This window comes from Molossus molossus, unplaced genomic scaffold (assembly GCF_014108415.1).
Source record: "Molossus molossus isolate mMolMol1 unplaced genomic scaffold, mMolMol1.p scaffold_m16_p_19, whole genome shotgun sequence".
Lineage (NCBI taxonomy): Eukaryota > Metazoa > Chordata > Mammalia > Chiroptera > Molossidae > Molossus > Molossus molossus.
The window spans coordinates 40,893,091-40,916,082 of NW_023425354.1; the positions used below are offsets into that span (position 1 = coordinate 40,893,091).

Genomic DNA, 22,992 nt, shown 5'->3' on the forward strand with positions numbered 1-22,992 from the left:
TTAATTTGATTCATGTAAGAATAGTCTTATTACATTTCAAATATGAAGAGACTAGCCAGTGTGGCTTCGTGGACTGAGCGTTGTCCCATGGATTGAGAGACCCCAGTTAGTTCCTGGTCAGGGCACATGCCCAGGTTTCGAGCTCGATCCCTAGTAGGGGGCGTGCAGGAGGCAGCCAATGAATGTTTCTCTCTCACATCAATGTTTCTATTTATCTCTCCCTTCCTCTCTCTCTGTCTCTCTCTCTCTCTCTTTTTTTTTTTTTAATCCTCACCCGAGGACATTTTTCGATATTTTGTTCATATAGTGGGAGGGAGAGAGAGAAACATCGACGTGAAAGGGACACATTGAGTGGTTGCAACCCACATGACCCAACTAGGGCTGGGGACAAACTGCAACCAAGGTACGTGCCCTTAGCGGGAACCAAAACAGGTCTCTCTGGACCGCAGGCCGACACTCTTAACTGCTAAGCCAAAACGGCTTCCTCTCTTAAATTTTTTTTGGAATAAAGAGATTCTCCAGTGACTTGGATGTTACTAGATGAGAGGGAAGGGTAAGGATTGAGAAATAGAATGAACCTCAGAGTATAGATTTTTGCTAGAGTAGGGTTGAGTGATGATCTAGAAATAGTAGGGGAAACCCGGCCAGTGTGGCCCAGTGATTGAGCTTGGATCCATGCACCAAGAGGTCACTGGTTTGATTCCCAGTCAGGACACATGCCCAGGTTGTGGGCCCAATCCCCAGCTGGGGGCATGCAGGAGGTGGCAGCCAATCGATGCTCTCTCATCAATGTTTCTATCTCTTCCTTTCCCTTCCTCTCTTTCTAAAAATTAATAAAGGGAAAAGAAAGAAAGAAAGAAAGGAACAGTAGGGGAAAACTAGAACAGATTGTGGAGAAATAGTGGGGAAAAGAGGTAACCATTTATCAAGATGGTGAGAACCAAATCTGAAGTCACGCTGCTCAAGTTTAAATCCTAGCTGTGCTGATAATTATGTGGCCCATGAGCAAGTTCTCTAGGCTTCAATTTCTTTATCGGTAAATGATGATAATGGTAGAATCAAGAGTCATCAGGTTGAAGTTACAGATAAGGCATACATGGCTTATAAAAAGCTCTCCATAAGCATTAGGAATTATTGTTTTTAACAAAGTTAACAAATGAATAGATTGTTTACTTTTTTGTACTTAGTAGTTTATTTAATTGATTTTGTCTTAATTAAAGCTATTAACACAAAACTAATTTGTTGAGTTTTGCAATATAATTATTGTCATACTAACTAGATTTTTAAATACAGTTGTGCTCACATAACAGTATTTTGGTCAATAAAGATTGTTGTGTGGTCAATAAAGCATATGTGACAGTGGTCCCATAAGATTATAAAGCAGCTGAATTTCCTGTAAGAAATGAAAGGATATGTGGTTCAGGAGAGTTTCTTCCTTCCTTCCTTCCTTCCTCCCTCCCTTTCTTTTCTTTTCTTTTCTTTTCTTTTCTTTTCTTTTCTTTTCTTTTCTTTTCTTTTCTTTTCTTTCTTTTCTTTCTTTTCTTTCTTTCTTTCTGATGGGAGCAATATCTGTGGGGTTTGGCAGTAGATTCCCTCTCACTCACACCACCTCAATTTGAGTGCACAGATTACATCCCAGTCAGTCAGCCACTGATCTGTCCAGCACAAGAGGAGCCTGTCTCCTCCGCACTACATATTTGGAGGGCACTATAGCCCTCCCAGATCTAGCTTGATGGTTTTCAGAGTACATAGTTGTTTATTCCAATTGAGGACCTAAGATCCTATACAAGGGCACAGGTTCACAGGTGCTACTGTAACAAGTATGTATTAAGTGCCCCTGCCACTTTAGTAAATGTTTTCTGTGGTAATATGGAGCCAGCTTGTTTCTGAATCTTGGAAATATGTCACAATAAGTTTTATTTCTTCCATCAATTCAATGCCAGAGGGTTAGTGGAAGCAAAAACAACTTTCCAAAGTCAAATGTTGAGTCCTTAAGTTCTTTACCCTCTCCATGTTAAATACCCCTTTTTTAACTGAATAATACAAAGTTTCTTAATCTGACTACTGCTCCCATATGCAGTAGCCAAAGCCACATTGCGATGGCAGTCCCCAATGTTCCCTTATCTCTCCATCTTGGTTTCTTATTTCTGCTAATTCGCAGGACACCTTTCATTCCCCAGACAGTCACTATTATTGTGACTTACCCAGCTAGTTTCTCCTAGATATTTCCAATCAGTCTGTCCCACACCTGTTCACGGAGTAGCATTGACAGCTTCATTGTTTTATTTCTGACCTTGTGATAAGGAAACAGAGGGAGGGTTTGTGGGACAGTGTTTATATCAAGTCTACTGTAGTATATACTCATATCCTAGGCTTTCACGTTCACTCACCACTCACTCACTGACTCACCCAGAGCAGCTTCCAGTTCTGCAGACTCCATTTATGATCAGTGCCCCATACAGGTGTACCATTTTTTATCTTTTATATCATATATTTTACTGTATCTTTTCTATGTTTAGATATATACATATTTACCATTGTGTTACAGTTACCTACAGTATTCAGTACAGTAATAATGCCGTACAGGTTTGTAGCCTAGAAGCAATAGGCCATATAGCCAGGTGCATAGTAGGCTATACCAGCTGATGTTTTCACAATGAAGAAATCATCTAAATCAAGCATATCTGTTAGTGAGGCATGACTGTATCTTATTTTTATGTCCTTTGATGTACTAAGAGGCCCTGATGAGGACACTCAACCAAACTATTGTTTTGTGCAGGGAAGCATTAACCCAAATTAACCACTCTTTCTTTTATGACCTTGTGTCCAATTTACCAAGACACCAGTAGGCATATGTGTTGTCTATCTCCATTCTTAAGACCTGTGGAGGTTAGTGTCTTATCTTTGTAACCCCTATCACAGTACCCTTCAGGGACACTTCCATACACATTTGTTGACAAAATAAATACATACTTTATAATCAGTAGATTCCCCCAGAACAGTGGATTTATGTGGAAATTTATATAGACTTTATGCTTAGATTTAAAATTATAATTATTGAGAAACTATAACACATTTATTTAATCCTCTTAACAAGTAGGTCTTATTATCATTACCATTTTACAGATGAAGAAAACTGAGGCACAGAGTAACTTGCCTAATGTCAGGTAGCTAGTAAGTGGTAGAGGCAGCATTAAAAAAAGCCACACAGTCTGGCTCTTAATCCTTACACCATCTTTGTAATTTTTGAAATTCTTTTTTTTAATCCTCACCCGAGGATTTTTTTTTTCATGGATTTTTTAGATAAGAGTGGGAGGAAGGGGAAGGGAGAGGCAGGGAGAGAGAGAGGGAAGGAGAGAAAGAAACATCTATGTAAGAGAGATACATTGATTGATTATCTCCTGCAGGATCCCGACAGGGGCCGGGGATCAAACCCAGGACTCTTTAGTCCTCTGGCCGATGCTGTAACCCCTGAGCCACCAAAGTGGCCAGGGCGATTTTTGAAATTCTTAATCATAGGATTTATGTAAGAAATTAATGACATTTTAAGGCCTGTCTTGTTTCCTAATTCATGTAGTAAATTAGGTTTCCTGGTATATTGTTTTATAATGAAACTTCAACCTGTTGGATTATAGAATGAATGTAGAATTTTATCTATTTACTTATTTATTTATTTTTGAGGTGACAGTTAAATAACTTTCAGGGTTATATTATAATTTGATATCTGTATATATTATAGCTTGTTCACCACCAAAAGTCTAGTTTTCGTCCATCTCCATATATTTAACTCCTTTAGCCATTTCACCCCAGCCCCTTTTTCTCTGGTAACCACCAATCTGTAGTACATATCTATGACTTTGTTTTTGTTTTATTATGTTTAGAAATTCTTTTGGAAAGAAGTATTTGGAAAAAATATGCAACTATTTATTTGAGTGCCTACTTTGTACCATGCATTGTGCCAAATGATACAGATATCTGGGAGTTATTTCCCTCCTTTCTATGATAAAGCTGCCCCTTTACCAAACTTAGCTATCTATAAGTTCCTCCCTAAAGTGGCTTTTTGGAGGAGTTTTTTTTTTCTTTCCAGTGTGTGATGCATAAAGGTAAACATTTTGCAGATTGAAAGAGCACTTGGTTTCTTTATTCAGATTCTAAAGTGTGGTGAGGTGAGATTTGGTTTAGTTTCCCCGAAAAGGAAGGAACTTTAAGGTGTAAGTAATTACTACTTACATGCATCAGAACTATATTTACCTATCCTGTCTCAACAAGTTGGTTGTAATTCTTTTTTTTTTTTTTTTTATCCTCACCCGAGGACATTTTTCCATTTTTTGTTCAGGTAGAGTGGGAGGGAGAGAGAGGAACAGAGAGAGAGAGAGAAACATCGATGTGAAAGGAACACATCGAGTGGCTGCCACCCGCACGACCGACCAGGGCCGGGGACAAACTGCAACCGAGGTACGTGCCCTTAGCGGGAACCGAACCCGGGTCTCTCCGGACCGCAGGCCGACGCTCTAACCACTGAACCAAACCGGCCAGGGCTGGTTGTAATTCTTAAACGTAGAATAGACAATAGTGACAACTTTGAGCCATCTAAATTAAAGAAGTTTCATTTATTTATGCTGACATTAAAACTGTTCTGATTTCAGGTTTCTCTGAGAAACAAATAGATTTAAGCCAACAAATAAAAGGAAGATGAAAATTACATATGTGGATAAATTAAATTTATTTCAGATTCTAGAATCTTCTTTAGATGTTTTCAAAAGTCGGTATGTTGTTTAATAAATGGCTAGAAAGTAAATTTACCTAGAAAATGTAGAAAAATTAAGTACAAGTTTTAAATGTGCTTTTAATAATTCCAGAATTTGAATTTTCTTTTTATTGCAGCTCAGATCGTCTGATAGAAGAGACAATAAGGTAGGAATAATTTTTTATTTTATTTTATTGTGGCTTTTTGTTCACACAAGTGAACAGATCACGTTAACCCTGTAACTAGTTAATTTATCTTCCTTAAAGATGAAAATTTAAATAGATCATAATGTATTTTTACTGTATCTTTCCCTTATAAGAGACATTTGAAGCCCACACTATTTTACCTAGGTTGATTTTTCTGGTTAATTTTATACTTAGTTTTTTCAGCCTCAGTCTTTTAATTCTCATTTTTTTAATGGAAAACAATCTTAAATATGTTATTTGGTAAAAGTCTTATTTAAGCCATTTACATAGACTTGGTTCAGTGGCTGTAGAAAACCTACTGTGGTAATTAGTATTATCTGTAATAACGTTGAAGTAGTTTCTTGCTTAAGGTAGGGACATTTATTTGTTGGTTTGGACTGCTTAATTCCCTAGGTTTAGTGAATGTTCAAATACCTATTTTATGGCGTTAGGAAAGTAAGTTAACTAAGTATGGTCTCTACACTTTAGAATTTACATGTCTAAAGTATTATTTTCCAGAAAAGGTAGACTATAATACATGGAGACAGCAACACACATTGGTACTCTTACCATAGGCCTTGGTATTGTGCTCAAGTGCTTTACCTGCTTTGTTTTATTTAATCTCCTCAGTAACCCATGAGATGGACACTCATCATTAGATACTTATCTCCAACACAAAAAAGAAATTAAGATAAGTAATATACCTCTGGTCCCATGACTAATAAATAGTTTTGAAGATTCAAATCCTCAAATCTGAGCCTCTAACTCCAGAACCAGAGCTCTAGCTAAACCACTACAAATTCACATCTTGTAGAAAGAAAACAAGCTTTGGACTGTGATTTGGTTTGAAAGCTGGCTGTATTATAAGATCTCTCTTCTTAGATAAATTCATTGGGGCCTTCGTTTTCTTGTGTTTAAAAACATGGGTTTGGCCCTGGCCGGTCTGGCTCAGCGGTTAGAGCGTCGGCCTGCAGTCCTGAGAGACCCGGGTTCGGTTCCCGCTAAGGGCGCGTACCTCGGTTGCAGTTTGTCCCCGGCCCTGGTCGGTCGTGCGGGTGGCAGCCACTCAATGTGTCCCTTTCACATCAATGTTTCTCTCTCTCTCTGTTCCTCTCTCTCCCTTCCGCTCTACCTGAACAAAAAACAAAAAAATGTCCCGGGTGAGGATAAAAAAAAAAAAACATGGGTTTGATGATAATACCTACCCTAAAAGATTGTTGTGAAGATTGAAGATAATCTGAGTAAAATGGCTAGTACAGTGCCTGGCCAATACTAAGTAATCTGTAAGTGGTAGCTTATTATTATTATTTTTTAATTAATTAATTTATTTTTATTACAGATGTTTCTCTTTCCCCCACTGATTTCCCTCTCCCCCTCTCTCCCTGTCCTGTCCCCAGCTTTGTTGTCCATGTCCATTGTTCATGCATACATGCATATAAGTTCTGTGGTTTATCTCTCTTCCACCACCCCCACTTCTGGGGATTGTCAGTCTGTACACCACTTCCATGACTCTGGGACTACCCCATATTTCAGACCGTTATGTTCATTATATTCCACAAATAAGTGAGATCATATGATACTTGTCTTTCTCTGTTTGGCTTGTTTCGTTTAGGATAATACTTTCCAGGTCCCTCCATGTCGTCTCAAAGGATAAGAGATCTTTCTTACAGCTGCATAGTACTCCATTGTGTATATGTACCACCGCTTTTTTTTTTAATTCTCACCCAAGGACATTTTTCCATTTTTTGTTCAGATAGAGTGGGAGGGAGAGAGAGAGAGAGAGAGAGAAATATCGACGTGAAAGGGACACATCGAGCGGTTGCCACCCGCATGACCCAACCAGGATCAGGGACAAACTGCAACCGAGGTACGTGCCCTTAGCAGGAACTGAACCCAGGTCTCTCTGGACCACAGGCTGACTAAAGGCTGTACCACAGCTTTTTTATCCATTCGTCTACTGATGGACATTTGGGCTGTTTCCAGATCTTAGCTATTATAAATAGTGCTGCTACGAACATGGGGGTACATATATTCTTTCTGCTTGGTATTTCAGGCTTCTTAGGATATATTTCTAGAAGTGGGATCACCAGGTCAAACGGCATTTCAATTTTTAACTTTTTGAGGTAACGCCATTGTTTTCCATAGTGGCTGCACCAGTCTGCATTCCCACTAGCAGTGCACTAGAGTCCCCTTTTCTCTACACTTGTTGCCAACACTTGTTGTTTGATGATTTGTTGATGGCAGCCATTCTGACAGGTGTGAGGTGATACCTCATTGTTGTTTTAATTTGCATCTCTCTGATGATTAGTGATGTTGAGCATTCTTCATATGTCTCTTAGCCACTTGTATGTCCTGTTTGGAGAGGTGTCTATTTAGTTCCTCTGCCCATTTTTAAATTGGGTTCTTTGTCTTCCTTTTGTTGAGTCATATGAGCACTCTATATATATTAGAAATCAACCCCTTATCTGATATATCATTGGCAATTATGCTCTCCCATACAGTGGGTTGCCTTTCCATTTTGATGATTGTATCTTTTGCTGTGCAGAAGCTTTTTAGTTTGATGTAGTTTCATGTGTTCATTTTCTCCTTTGTTTCTGTTGCCTTAGGTGATGTAGCTTATTATTAATACATTAAAAAAATTTTTTTTTCTTTATTGATTTTAGAGAGAGAAGAAGGGAGAGGGAGAGAGAGATAGAAACATTGATGAGAGAGAACATTGATTGGCTGCCTCCCACATGCCCCCCACTGGGGATTTGGCCCACAACCTTGCCCATGTGCCCCAACTGGGAATTGAACCAGCAACCTCTTAGTGCATGGGTCGACGCTCAACCTCTGAGCCACACTCGCCAGGCTATTAATACATTTTTTCATGTTTTATTTTGATATCATTTCATTAGAGTTCTAATAGTCAAATAATTTCTATATACTGTTTACTTAGATTCCTCTAATGCTAACATATTGCCACATTTGCGTTTTCACAATATTTTTCTGAACTACTTGAAAATAAGTTGCAGAGATGCCTATTTACCCCTAAATATTTCAGTGTTCATGTCATACATGTTTGGTTATTTATATCGAAATGGACTCATGGATTCTTATTTTATTTAATGGTCTATAATATTTAAATTATAATATTTTATAATATACAATTATACCTTGGAATTTTGTTTAAATTGAATGCACTTCGGTTTTCTATCTGCACTTAGTTTTTACAGAATCGCCTGATGGTCAACTAAAGTATCTCCTTGTGACACTTAACCTTTCATCAACACATAAAGTCAAATCTCATTTTGTCGAAGATTGTTTAATTTTCCCTGTAACCCTTTTCTTTTCTTTTTTCCTTTTATTTTCTGCTCTTTATGCCTGATCTTCTAGGGCCAGGCTACCTTAATATACTTTTAAATTCAAAGCTGACCTATTTAAAGGCTGGCATATGAATATAAAATTTCAGAGTATCTCATAGGACAGGAATATTTGAGAACCATTGAGTCACTGCTGTTATTATTTTGCTAATTAAAAAGCCCTGACCAGTGTGGTTCAGTTGGTTGGACTGTCATCCTGTGCACCAAAGGGTTGAGGGTTCCATTCCCAATCCAGGTGCACACCGGGTTGCTGGTTCAATCCCTGGTCCAGGCACATCCAGGAGGCAACCAATTGATGTTTCTCTCCCTCCCCCTTTCTCTCTCTAAAACTAATTTAAAAACAAAACAAAAACAAAAACATATCCTCAGGTGAGAATTTTTTTAAAAAACAAAATTAGAAGGTCTCTTATTTTACTAGTTTCCTTTGTGTCAAAATATGATAGGTATCCACAAGTGAAATTTCACTGAATATAAAGCTGATTATTACTTACAGGTAATTAAAAAATTTTAATTTTCAAATAATTATTTTTACATATTCTACATGTAAAATTTTACTTTTTTCTTTTAGAGATATATTTTAAAAGTAACTACACAACTGATTATAAACTTTAGCATCAACTTATTGAAAAGAACTAATATTTTTTTCTTTTTCTTTTATTTATTTATTTTTTTTATTAATTAATTTTTGTTACAGATGTTTCTCCTTTTTCCCCCACTGATTCCCCCCTCCCCCTCCCTCCCTGCCCTTTCCCCAGTTTGTTGTCCATGTCCACTGTTCATGCATACATACATATAAGGAAAAGAACTAATATTTTTAATGTTTATACATTTTTAGCTTTAAATGTTAAACTAGTATTGTGTTTTGTTGGAGAAAAAAATGTGTCTAAGTAGTTCATAAAACAGGTAAGAAAGTTGAAATTCCAGTAAGCACATCAATGATTTATCATTTTAAAAGCATTATATATTATTTGGAGCTTATGTTTGCCTCTTAGTATTTGACCCTTGAAATAACAACAGCCTAGATTCCACTCAGCTTGACTCTAAATGATGATATGAGATGGGAAAGTATGTCTAGATATACTTTGTGTGGTACTGGAAATCATACATATTCAACAAGATGATAACATTGTATGTTGATAATATCCATTCTCCAAGGGATACAAAGTGCTTTGGGGAAATTATTTTTTAATCTTCTCTATCTACTTCTGAGTCAAAGTGCACAGGAGTTGGTGATAGTCCCAGTTTAAAAAACAGAGGCATATATGATTCAAAGATTGGCCTCAATTACTCAGCCCAATTTTGAATTGTTACTTTGTATAAGACCACAATATCAATTTTGAAACACCTTGTAAAGTAAATTTATTTTAAAACAACCATAGTCATAGACCACACTTAAACTGAAAAGTTATCAATAAGAACTAATGACACCAAGGACAAGGTTAGTTTGATTCTTTTTGTGCTCTTTTTGTTTTTTGGATCTAAAATGCAATATATTATAATTTCCTATTTCTTTTTGCTCTAAATTTTTTTTTTTTTTTAAGCCTCACCTGAGGTTATGATTTTATTGATTTTATATATATATGGAGAGAGAGAGAGAGAGAGAGAGAGAGAGAGAGAGAGAGACATCGATCAATTGCTTCTCATATACGCCCCAGTGGGGTTCAAACTTGCCACCTAGTATGTGCCCTGACTGGGAATTCAACCTGCAACCTTTTGGTGTACAAGATGGCGCTCCAACCAACTGAGCCTCCTGGCCAAGGCCCTTCTGCTCTAATCTTGACTAATTGTTCTCCAGGCCTGTTTATACTATTCTGGTCTTGGGATGTCCTTTCACTATTATCCTAAACTAATCTCCTTTATCACATCGCTATTTCTTGGATTTAGTGTCCTCCACTTTCTTAGTTTATTCCCTTATTATGCTGGACCATGTCTTTTAGTAACTTCCTAAGAAAGAACAGGAGGTACATTTTTTGGACTTCCCACACCCACATCTAAAAAGGTCTTTATTCTACCCATATCCTGGTTCATTGGTTAGTTAAGCTATAGACTTCTAGGTTGGAAATACTTTTGAAAATTTGAAGCCATTGTTTCCAATATTGCTTTTTAAGTCCTGTGCCAATGAAAATGTCTGATGCTTTGTATATGATACACTTTTTTCCTTCAAAGCTTTTGGGATCATCCCTTTTCCCCTGTACTTTTTTGTTTTGTTTTAATCCTCACCCGAGGACATTTCTGCATTTATCTTCAGATAGAGTGGGAAGGAGACAGGGAGGAAGAGAGAGAAACATCAATGTGAGAGAGACACATCAACTGGTTGCCACCCACATAATCCCAACCGGGGCCGGGGATAAACTGCAACCGAGGTACATGCCCTTAGCGGGAACTGAACCTGGGTCTCTCTGGTCTGCAGGCCGATGCTCTAACTACTGAACCAAACTGGACAGGGTTGTATTTTTGTTTGTTTTTAACCTCACCATGATGAGTTTAGTATGCATCTTTTTTCAGTCCATTATACTAGGCTTTTGATATAGGCTCTTGTAATCTGGAACTTCATCTTCAGCTCTGGGACATTTTTTTGTGTTTATCATTTTTCTCGCTTTTTCTTACCTTTTCTGTTTCCATTTATCTTTTTTTCTTCTTTTTGTGTGATTTACTCAGTTTGTTCTTCCAACATTTCTATTTCATTTTTGTTTCCACTCTTTTAAAAAAAATTTTATGAGCTCACCTAAGAGATGGATGGATATACACATACACATATATTTGTTTACATATTTCATGGATGTGATATCTTTTATCTCTCTGAAGACATTAAATATAATTTGATTTTAGAGTTTCTTTTATTGCCTCTATTTCCTCAGAGTCACTTTTCTGTTTGCTGGTTGGTTTATTTAGATCTCTGCAAATATTTGTCTGGTGATGATTCCTGGCTCTTTGTTCATATTTAAGGGTGAGGCTCTCCAATCCAGTGATTAGAAGCTCATTCTGTGTGCGTTGTTGAGAGCTTGTTGTGTGGTAGGCCTTACAATGGGTGATCATGAAGGGCCCTGGCTGTTTCAAAGGGGACTTCAAAATGTCAGTATCTCTAGGGCTCTTCTGGGTTAGGTCTTCTGCTGCACTGGGGACAGTCATCTGACTGCACGGTTTGGGAAGATAATTTAGGGTTCGGGAAGATAATTTAGGGTTCTGACAACTCTTCCTGCAAATTTCTGTTTTTAGCCCTATTCCACACTTCCTCAGATATACTTGATCCCTTCAATTCTTGAGCTTTTCTGGGATCTGGAGAAAACCTTTATAAATAATTACTTGACTCGTACTGAGGTGAATAACAGTAGTAGGTTTGGTGCTGATGATGTTATTAACATTTCTTAGTCACTCGGGAATTCCTCTAATTTTCTTTTTAGTTTTCTTTTTTAGATGTTTATATATTATAAAAGTACAGTATTCTTATTATAACAGTTTAAACAATTCTGTAAATGTATAAGGCTCATCTCCTAGTAGTACCCCTCAATTCCGTTCCCCTGCAGTAACTTGTATTAATTGCCTGTTGTATATCTAATACCTTTCTTACTGTCATACAAATAGTTTGTTTCTTAAAATAAAAAAAGACTTCTGCTGTATGATTGTAATTCCCTATTTCCCCTTAATAGTTTTTCCTGATTAAGGATATTATAATAGCTGGCTCCTTTTACAACCATTTTAAGAAGCTCTTGTAGTATGTGATTTATCTGTTACTGTCTTATTTCATTTGTTACTTTGCCAAAAAAAAAACAATAACAATCCACCAAGAGATGGCTTAGTGCCTTGCCCAAAAAGATACCAGAGGGTAGCATGGGGATATAGTGGTCATTTAGAAAACGGTCAATGAGAAGGTGAATTGGGAAGTGATTTTGTGTTCCTGCCCAGTGCTTTTGAAGATTGTATTGTTCACCTTGGTTTTCTCTTCACTTTTAAGGGCATGAAGGATCCATGTAGGATCATCTTAAATGGCAATTTAATTAGCTTATCTTTTTTCTCCCCTACAGCATTGCTATGGCAACAAAAGAAAATATGACTTCACAGAGAGGAATGTTAAAGTCAATTCAGAGCAAAATGAACACTTTGGCCAGTATCCTTTTTGAGTTTGAATCTGTGGGTCTTATGGGGGCACAAATCTGTGTGTGTACTTTCCTCTCATGTCACCTCCCCCACCCCAGCAGGGTGCCATCATTCAGTAGCAGTAGAGGCCATCACATGATGTAATATGAAAGATCTCTAATGACATAATATGGATGTACCCTGCACTCCTGTTTCGTGAAAGTACATATTGTTTAGTACCATTTCTAAAAGATTGTACCACCAGAGATTTATTATTATTAGATTAGAAAGAAATTATGAATGTGAACTTTTAAAGTGTTCACAAAATTATTTTACTGTTCAAAAGTTCTCATATCCATGTTAGAACTGCCCAGTATACATTATTTTTACCTAAACATAAATTATGCTCTTTCTTTTATCAGTTTGGAAGATAAATCTGTGGCAGATGCTTACAAGGAGACAGACATGCGTAGATGAGTTGTAACTGCTTATAGAGTATTTTCATTGTGACAAGCTGAACTCTAGAGTGGATTAACTGCTTGTTTGTTGAGACCGCTACCTTTTAAATTCTTCAGTTTCCAAAGTTAAATTAGTATTACTTGATACTTCTGAGAAACCCAGTGGGGAAACTGGTAAACCTACTACTCTGAAACATTTTGTTTACTCTCTAAGAAATCAAGCCTTATAGGGAAAAAAGTTTCCTTCCCCAATTATAATTTTCAAAAATTTAGTGTCTTCTTATCTTAGATCATTTAAAGTCACTTTTTTATCCTCACCTGAGGACATTTTTCCATTTTTTGTTCAGATAGAGTGAGAGGGAGAGAGAAGAAGAGAGAGAAAGAAACATTGACGTGAAAGGGACACATTGAATGGCTGCTACCTCACAACCCAACCAGGGCCTGGGACAAACTGCAACCGAGGTACGCGCCCTTAGCAGGTTAGCGGGAGCTGAACCCTGGTCTCTCTGGACCGCAGGCCGACGCTGTAACCACTGGGCCAAACTGGCCAGGGCTAAAGTCACTTTTAGTTTGATGCCTTAGTTGCCTAGGGAAAAGAATATTCTGAAGTGTGTGGGTATTTTCCAGTTTTTTGTGAATTTTGTTCTAAAACCACACATCTAAAATCACTTATATTTTAAACTTTTTTTTCTTTTTTTTTTTTTATCCTCACCCGAGAACATTTTTTGCATTTATCTTCAGATAGAGTAGGGGGGAGAGAGGAGGAAATAGAGAAAGAGAAACATCGATGTGAGAGAGACACACGTCGACTGGTTGCCACCCACACGACCCCAGTCGTGGCCAGGGACAATCTGCAACCGAGGTACGTGCCCTTAACAGGAACCAAACCTGAGACACTCTGGTCGGCAGGCCGACACTCTGACCACCGAGCCAAACTGGCCAGGGAACTTTTTTTCTTCTTTATTGATTTTAGAGAGAGTGAGGAAGGGAGAAAGAAAGAAAGATAGAAACATTAATGAGAGAGAACATCGATTAGCTTCCTTCTGCATGCTCCCCAATGGGGATTAGGCCCACAACCTGGGCATGTGTCCTGACCGGGAATCGAACCGGCGACCTCTTGGTGCATGGGTCGTCACCGAACCACTGAGCCACACCGGTGAGCTCATTTATATTTTATGTAGGGCTTACAGTTTACAGAATACTGTTCTGTACATTATCCCTTTTTTTTTTTTTTTTTTTTAGTATCACAAATTACAATCATTCCAAAAGGATGTGTGTTAAAAAATAAAAGGGTTGTGAGTCAGGACTCCATAGAAAGGTAGTAACAGAAACCAAACTCAGATTGACTTAAAGGGGAAAAGGAGGGGATTAATTTATTCATGTATTTGTAAAATTCAGGGGTAGAGTTGGGCTTATGGCATGGCTGGACTCAGGGCCTAAGAGTTTATTATCAAGAATCTGCCTTTCCTCTTTCTGTTCCCCCCACCTACTCCATCTTTTATTTCTATTTTCCTGTGTGTGGGCCTCATTTTCAGGCAGGTTTTCTCCTCATGGTGATAGAGATGACTGTAAGAGTCACCTTCTACCAGTTCAAAAATCCCCATGGAAAAAAGGTCTTTTCTGACAGCTGTGGAAATGTCCCAAGAAGACTTTTCCCCCAGCTTGAGTCACCACCTATTTCTAACCTAGTCACTGGAGAAGGGGAGGGAGTATTCTTCCTGGCCAATCCTGAGGTGGTATGTACACCTGATGGAGGACAAGGTCAGCTCCGTCCTATTACATGGACTGAGCTAGATTATTAAGGAAGAGGAGAGGCAGGGGATTCCCTAGAGGTAAACTGGACAGAAATATGTCCGGTATAAGACAGGATTTCCTAATTCCAAAGTTCTCATACTTTCTCTAAGGAGATTGTTGATTCTTCTTTTACCAGGCAAGGAAAGATTAAGCATTTGAGAGTTGTACCTTGTAAAAGTTTTTGCCTATTACTTCCTGCTTCCCACCCTTCTACATTTTAAGAATTATTTCTGCAAATTGTTCTTTTTTTATTACTTAATTTAAAAAAAACATTAAGCCCTGTCCAGTATATCTTAGTTGCTTAGAACATTGTTCCATACACGGAAAGGTTACAGGTTCAATTTCTGGTCAGGGCACATAGCTAGGTTACAGGTTCTGTCCCCAATTGGGATACGTAGGAAGAGCAAAGTAATCTATGTTTCCTTCTCTCCCTCTTTCCCTCTCTCACTTTCTCTCTCTCCCTCCTCTTTCTCTTCCTCTCTTCCCTTCCTCTTTCTAAGAAAAAAAAAATGCACTCAAAAGAAACAAACACATTAATGTCTACAGTATATAAAGCGCTGTTCTAGATAAACAGGAAAATTCAAGTTTAGAAGAAAACATGGTCCTAATCATACAATATGTAGACTATATAAGTATACAAATACAGTCTCTGCTGGGAGTCATTTTGTTACAGGAAAATGCAGTGAGGATTCACAAGGAGTAGGGATTGTTCCCACTCTCTAGTATCCTAGGTGATCTTGGTGGTGGTTTTTCTGACCTTGATATAATACCGCTGTTAACCAGAGTTGCACCTGCAGGCGTGTAGTCTTAACATCACTACAAATGCAGAAGAGTGTAAGATGTAATTTGGTCTACAACATACAAACAAGAGTATGAAGACATTTTAAAATACTAAGGAAAATACAGTTGTAACTGCTATAAAAACTCTAAAATGGAAAATTTCCTTGCTTTCCTTTTTATATGTTCTACAAATAGGACAGCTAGAGTACTTTTCTACCATGTCCTACCTACTGATACAAAGTAAATAAAAAATATTTAATAATTAACAGTGCCTGATTATGTAGACCCTAGAGTTGGTTCCCGCCTGCCTGAATCCAAGGGAGCTTATCACCCTGTGGGGAGAGGTAGGGTATGTTTCAAAACCCCTGGCAAAACTTTTCAGTCTCCTGAGAGAAGTGGGGGAGAGAAAGAGAGAGAGAGAGAGAGAGAGAGAGAGAGTGTGTGTGTGTGTGTGTAGCGGAGGGAGGAGAAACAGTGGGGGGGATGGGGATGGGGATGGAGGTAGCTGGCTGTCCATATGTCCTTCTGCCCTGCCGGGCTTCTCTGTTTCTGACCACCCTGACCTGCAGTCTGGCAGTAATCCGTTAATACATGGGAGCTGTTCTTATTATTTTCTTCTCTTCCTCTCTCCCCTAATTCATTTTATTCTTGTGTGCTGCAGTGTACTGGGAGACTTGAATTGGTGTGGACCTGGCCATTTCGTTTACTAAGGGCTGCAACTCCCTCAGTGTGATTTTCTTACCATTACTCTTTGTTTCTGGGCTCTTCTGATCTCTGTTTTTGTGATTTCTGTGACTTTTCACTAAAGACGCTTTCAAATATGACCTTAATAAAGATTTCCCAAAGATCGTTTTCCTGCTGTGAACAGCCTGATCCAGCGAATCAACCTTAGGAAGCGACGAGACTCACTCATTCTGGGTGGAGTTATTGGTGTCTGCACCATCCTATTGCTGCTGTATGCTTTCCATTGATGGGACAGCTCCGGGACTCTTGACAGCTACCATTGCGGATCCAGGCCCTTATCTGGAATAAGGAATGTGGGAAGGAGACATTGACTGTCCTGGTAATTAGCCTGACCAGCAGGTTAATTCAGGGCCAACAGTGATGGACTCTGTGACATGGTCAGGTTGAGCTGAAGCCACAGTTTTTCTGTGCTGTTTTTTCTAACACACTTCCTTCTGTTTTTAGTTTAAAAAAAAGAAAAATAAGAAAAAGTTTTTGGTTGTTTTTGTCTCCCCAGGAGGTAAGTAAACCAATCAGAAACAGAGTTTCTGTGCTTCAGTGATAGTGTTGAAGGCTGATGACAAGCCAGGTCTTAACAGCCGGACCCTTCAGAAAACCAGGCCTCTCTATCCAAAGACTGCTTTCCTTTTAGCTGCCAGATTGGGTTGTGAATAAAATAGTTCTTGTCCTTTTATTTTACACTCATGATGAAAAATCACAAATCACTTTTTAATAATCTGCGCTATAAATTTCTACTGTGTCCCCAGGTCTTTTGGTATTGAAGGAAAAAGTCCATTTTTCACAGATTTTTTTGAGATGCTGACAGGCCAACTTCAACAGAGTTGAGGTCTGAAACAAGAAACACAGAAAAAAACCTTTTTAAAAAATCCTCACCAAGGATATGTTTTTATTGATATTTTTTTAGAGAAGAGGAGAGAGAAATGGCTATGTGAGAGAGGAACATGGACCTTGCCTCCCTTCCACACCCCGCCTGGGAATGGAACCTGCAACTCTGTTGATGTTCAGCGATTCTGCCACCGGCCAGGGCTTGCTTGCTTTTAACTCATGTGCACACTGGGGTTAACTGTGTTGCTGGAAAAACATCAAGAATGACAGGCTTTTTTAAGGAGTTAATTAGTGTTTTGATTTTTGTTTATTCCATTGGGTTAATATTTGCTACTATAAGAAAATGAAATTTTAGTTTTACCAGGACAAAAGAAACTAACAGCCAGTGTCTGTCAGTGCCTCCGACTAATCCTCATCATGTCAGCATTAACACTGATAACTGAGTGAGAGGACTGCTCAGTTTTCAGTCAGATTTATTGAACAAGCCACATGTAAAAAGCCATGGGTCGAGGGGTCACCATTCAGGTAATTCCATTTGTAAATGCTCCACGATTGATGAGCAGAAGTTGTAAGAACTACCACCCAATGTAACAGGAATTCTGTTCTGTGAAAACCTATTCATTCCAAATCTGCTAAGCTTTTCGAAACATCCAGAGAGTGGTTTCACTATTGAAGATGCATGTGACAGAGTCTCTCTGTCTGCACCTGTCTTCTGTTACCTCCCTGGACAGTGACAAAATTTCAAACCACACACCAGAACCCTCTTAAGTTTAACCATTTCTCAGTTTCTGTGAATTTATTACTTAGCTAACTGAACTACCACAAATAGTTTGAAGACTTTCAACATCTCACCAAGGAAGAAGCTGCTTTTCACCATTGGAATTTATTATGGTATTTACAGTATTGGCTTCAGACAATGCCACCGGGTATAAAAGGATTCTAGCGTGTAGTTAACTACATCATGATGTGTTTATGGTGTGTGCTGTTCAGGTGAACTTGATAAAAGAGGCTGATGGGTGGACTGACCCACAGTCTAATACAGAGACAGAGGTTTTTCATTCTTGTGTCAAAATTTTGTTATATTCTGGGTATGAAAGGCATTTGATATTTTTTTTTAACTATGGGGTTTATTTTTCTAAATAGGGGTTGATTAATCAGTAGTTGATTGGGGATGCCCTTAAAAGAAAGTTTAAGTTTTCTCAATGTGAACCTGCAAGGATCAGGGAAGTGCATTTATTAAATTCTCTCTTGGGAGAACAAAACTTTTCTCCCCTGACACTTTATTATCTTTGATTTTTCAAAGGGCCTTGATTGGTGGTTGTACCTCAGCTAGAATTTATGGGACTTTGGTTGCTATATAGTTGGCATTTATAAAATCTGAAGTTTCATAAATAAAATTATTTATTTAATTATACTACCAGTCTTTTTTACTGGTCTGATTATTTGGTGCATTCATCGAAGCTGATCGTGGGGCAGTACAGCGAGAACCCGAGCTCATCCAGCTCGTGGCAGCTAAGCAGGCAGACACTGCTGATGACTGATGAGCCTTTCCATTAGGGTTCTATTTAAGTGAAGTAATAAAATTGTGTTGATTATTTTCTTTACAAAGATAAAGAAACTAGTTCTTCCAAGGAAGTTGAGAAGGTGGTGTGGATGTTGGCTCAGGTAGGTCTGACTAATCTCCCAGAGCTGTAGCCCATAGTGAGGTGCCCCAGGGCCAACTGTAGACGGCTGGGACAGTGCTCACCCTCTCTTGGTTCTTTATTTACAGAAAGGAAACCTGGAACAAGGAAATAGGACTGTGCCATTGACAAGTAGAGGCTCAACTGGGATCCCATGGTAGCTGTTTGAGGAACTCTCAGTTTCATGTCATTTAACTTTTTTTTTTTTTTAACCATCTTGGTTTTTCTCTTCTCCTTTGCTGTTGTTACTGACCTGTTGGTAGACTCAGGAGCCAACAGTAAGCTACTCTTAGAGCAAGTCAGAACAGAAGAAATTTTCTATTTCTAGTCTCAAATATTGCCTCTTAGGGGACAATCCCTCAGCCATTGTCTTATATAATGATCTTTCCTTTGGGATCATTTTATAATCACTCAAAACTTTCCATTTCACTAAAAAGTATGAAAAACCATATCAACATAAAAGCAGGACATTCTAAAAGGTATACTTCTGAGATTTTGTTTTAATGTGTGCTGGTAACTTTAGTAAAAGTTCATTATTAAAGTTTAAGCCCAAGTAGCCAAGTGCTTGAGTCACCCTGTCCTGGCTATCTCTGCGTTCTATATTATCATTACTGTTAGATGCTGGAGAATTCCCTGTAACCTGCATTGCTCACCCTTTATTTGTCTCATGTTAGAAAAGGATTTACCTTCTCCACTCTTGTTCTCTCCTTTGTACCAACATTCACTTTACATAGAATGCCATTTTCCACGCTGCCCAGTCCTCGGATCAGGCATGGGAGTAAAATCCTGAGAATGGAGATGAGTGATGAGAGGAGAGACATCACAAGGGTACTTTTTATACCTAGAACCAAATATGTTTACTTCAGCTCTTTCCTGTTGGATGCCGAATGCATCTGAATAGAGAAATGTACCCATTGAGCCTTTTGGCCTGTAAGGAATTGAGGCATCTTGGAATTGCATTTCCACCATTACTTTTCTATTTCACTGTTAATGATCTCAACTTGGTAAAAGGACTTTAAAGAACTGGAGTAGCCTTTTTTGTTTCTAATTCCTTATGTTTGATCATCAGCCAAATACAATTTCTCGGAAATTGAGATTGCTAACTTGCAATATTAAGCTGATGAGGATAAATGGCCATGTCTGATGTTACATTGAATTTTGTGGCAAATGTAACTAAAGAACAAATGGATCCTATTTAGAAAGTTAGAATGGTTGTATTACATTCTCCTTTCGGGTTAGGGGCTGTTTAGCCTGGTCTCCAAAAAGATGCAGAGCTTTACATCATGGTCTTTATAAACTAATCTTGTTATTTCTTTATACATCTGTTGCACATCCTTAAGTCTTACAGGGGGAAGAGAATGAGGAAGGAACAAGGGACTCTTCAGGTTGTTAATTGGATAAGAAGCTGAGCCATGTCTTTCTCATTTTCTTTGTACATAAGGCCTCACTTTAGTATCAAAGTATTGGCATTTATTGCCATCCTATTAGCTCTCAGAGAGGGAGGGAAATCAATTCCAATCACACTTGACCATGATGGAAGATGTTTCCTCGTGAAAAATGCCAATACAGATTTTTTAAAAATCTATTCCAAATGCACTTTCTAATTTTTTGCTTTTAAATGGCTTCTTGGAACCAGTTTAATTGTATTTGTATTTAATTTTTGTTCTCATCTAAATGTGCATTTTCTGACTGTATAGAAGAAGCTTTGTTATGTAATTTAATAATAAATTAGAAATCTAAATGGTTGTGCCTATGGTTGTTTGTATTGGAATAATACCATCAAGGCAGTTTGGGGAAGTGATTATGAAATCTTCCATTTTGATAAGTATTTCTCATGATGTTCTGAAACCCAGCTGAAGCAGTACAGGTACTGAAAATCCATCACCTACGATTCCAAACATCATATGACTATTCCACTAGTAATTTAGCCCAAGAAGTGGAGGCGAATTCTCTTATCAAAATGAAACTTCAGAAGGTAGGATGGGAATGTAAAATTTAGAATTTAGCAGGAAAAATGTTTCCACCCTCCCTAAATAATGACTTTTTATCCTGTAGATCAGAACTTGATTCTCCACCCCACCAGAAAATGTGAAAATTCCCCATTTCCCATTCTCCAAATATGTTCTGCATCCTTTTAAAAAATATATAATGGTATAATTGAGATATAACTCACATGCCATAAAAGTGACCCTTTTAAAATGTACTGGTGGGTTTTAGTGTATTCGTTGTGCAACCAGCACTACTATCCAACTTCAGGATGTTTTCATCACCCCAAAATGAAACCCTGTCCCCATTTCATCCCCCTCTTCATCATTTTTATCTGGTCACACTATCTGTCTGTCCTTGGCCACCCCAGCTTTTTCATCCGTCCACTCACACGGCTGAAAAAGTACCACCTCTTCCTTGGGGTTCTTTTTGTGGCACCTAACATGTCCCAGCCCTGCATGTGTACACCTCCCCATGACACACACTTTACCACCTCTTAGTGAGGCAGCCTTTTTTTTTTTTTTTAATCCTCACCCAAGGACATTTTTTCACATTTATCTTCAGGCAGAGCAGGAGGGAGAGAGGGAGAACTAGAGAAACATCGACATGAGAGAGACACATCAAGTGGTTGCCACCCACACGACCCCAACCAGGGCCGGGGACGGAACATAACCAAGGTACATGCCCTTAGTGGGAACCGAACCTGGGACTCTGGTCCGCAGGCCAACACTCTAACTGCTGAGCCAAACCGGCCAGGGCAAAGCAGCTTTTTTTCTTTCTGTTTTTTACAGATAAGGAAACAAGCCCAGAAGGATTAAGTAATTTTCTTAAAGTCAGAGTGAACAGGAAAGCAAGGTTTTGAATCTTGAGCTCTTTGATGCCAACAAATCTTATGATAGTTCCACAAAATACATTTTGCATCCTGCTGTGTGATTAGGAGAGAAGCTGTAAAAGGACCTCCAATTTTGCCTGCTTACAGGCAACACATTTGGAATCTATCTAAAGTCCTGTGGCTTGTTTTCAAGAAAGGCTAACTACTAGCCAAATGCTTAATAAAAAAGACTCATTTGTAAATCACTTTTCCTTTACAAGAACAAATGCATTGAAGTTGTAGAAAATGTTTCTCTAGTGGCTTTACTTTAAACCTAACTTCCTGCCCAACTCTTTGTGCCTTTTAGTTTAGAACTACAGAGGTCACCCTGGCCAGGTAACTCAGTTGGCTAGTACGTGGACCCAATAGACCAGTGGTTCTCAACCTGTGGGTCATGACCCCTTTGGGGGTCAAACAACCCTTTCACAGGGATCACCTAAGACCATGAGAAAACACATATTTCCGATGGTCCTAGGAACCAAAACACCGCTTTTCTATCCGTCTCCAGGCGGGTCCACTCACATGCAGATTTGCCCACATACAGATATGCCCACATACGAGTACCCGGCGTGATGACATCATTGCACAAACCCCATCACATACACCCTGTACAAATACAGGTATATGTGACAGGGTTGGCACCATAATGTTCTTATGCAGACCAGTCATATATGTGTAGAGAGCAGCTACTGTGTTGAAAGCAGCAGTATTGGAGGTAAAATGACAATTTTTGAATTATTATTACTGGGTAAATGTAAAATCGTGTACTGTAAAACCAACTACTGCAAAAAATATATATCTGTACCATAGGAACTTAATCTGGATGTTGATTAGTCTTTTTATATTCAGCTGTGATTGATGTGAATACTGCCCCCTTGTGATAGTAACAGGTATGTAAAAAAAACAACACAGAATGGTAAATCATAGGAAACTTTAATGAACTGTATTGACTAAACTATGCCATGTATCATCTTTTGTATTATTAAAGCTATGTTATATATTATTTTCATTAGCAAATCATCTCATGCCAATGGAGCATGTAGAGAAGAATGTTAAGAAAAAATATAGTGAAGATTTTTTACAGTGTGGTTTTACCTCAATAATTACAGCAGGAATTGAGAAACCGCCATGTGTTATTTGTTGTGAAGTTCTATCAGCTGAATCTATGAAACCGAACAAACTAAAACACCATTTTGATAGCAAGCATCCGAGCTTTGCTGGCAAGGATACCAACTATTTTAGAAGCAAAGCTGATGGACTCAAGAAAGCCAGACTTGACACTGGTGACAAGTACCACAAACAAAAAATGGCAGCCATTGAAGCTTCATATTTGGTGGGACTCAGAATCACTAGAGCTATGCAACCTCACACCATTGCTGAGGATTTACTGTTGCCAGTGGCCAAAGACATTATTCGAGTTATGATTGGAGACAAATTTGTTATGAAATTGAGTGCAATTACCTTATCTAACGACACTGTCCGAA

The 22,992-nt window shown here is 38.4% G+C and overlaps 1 protein-coding gene across 4 annotated transcripts in view; it reads left to right on the forward strand.

Moving 5' to 3' along the window:
• Window positions 1-20,332, forward strand: part of GOSR1 (golgi SNAP receptor complex member 1) — a 46,146-nt gene extending 25,814 nt beyond the window's left edge. For 2 of the 4 annotated variants that reach the window (XM_036268658.1, XM_036268659.1), the window contains exons 7-9: window positions 4,885-4,914; window positions 12,317-12,399; window positions 16,247-16,590. In XM_036268658.1, the coding sequence (XP_036124551.1) occupies window positions 4,885-4,914; window positions 12,317-12,399; window positions 16,247-16,371 (238 nt within the window). In that variant the 3' untranslated portion in view covers window positions 16,372-16,590. Of the gene's footprint in view, window positions 1-4,884; window positions 4,915-12,316; window positions 12,400-16,246 lie in introns of all 4 variants that reach the window. The other 2 variants (XM_036268661.1, XM_036268660.1) reach the window with 1 other exon arrangement.
• The last annotated feature ends 2,660 nt before the right edge of the window (window positions 20,333-22,992 follow it).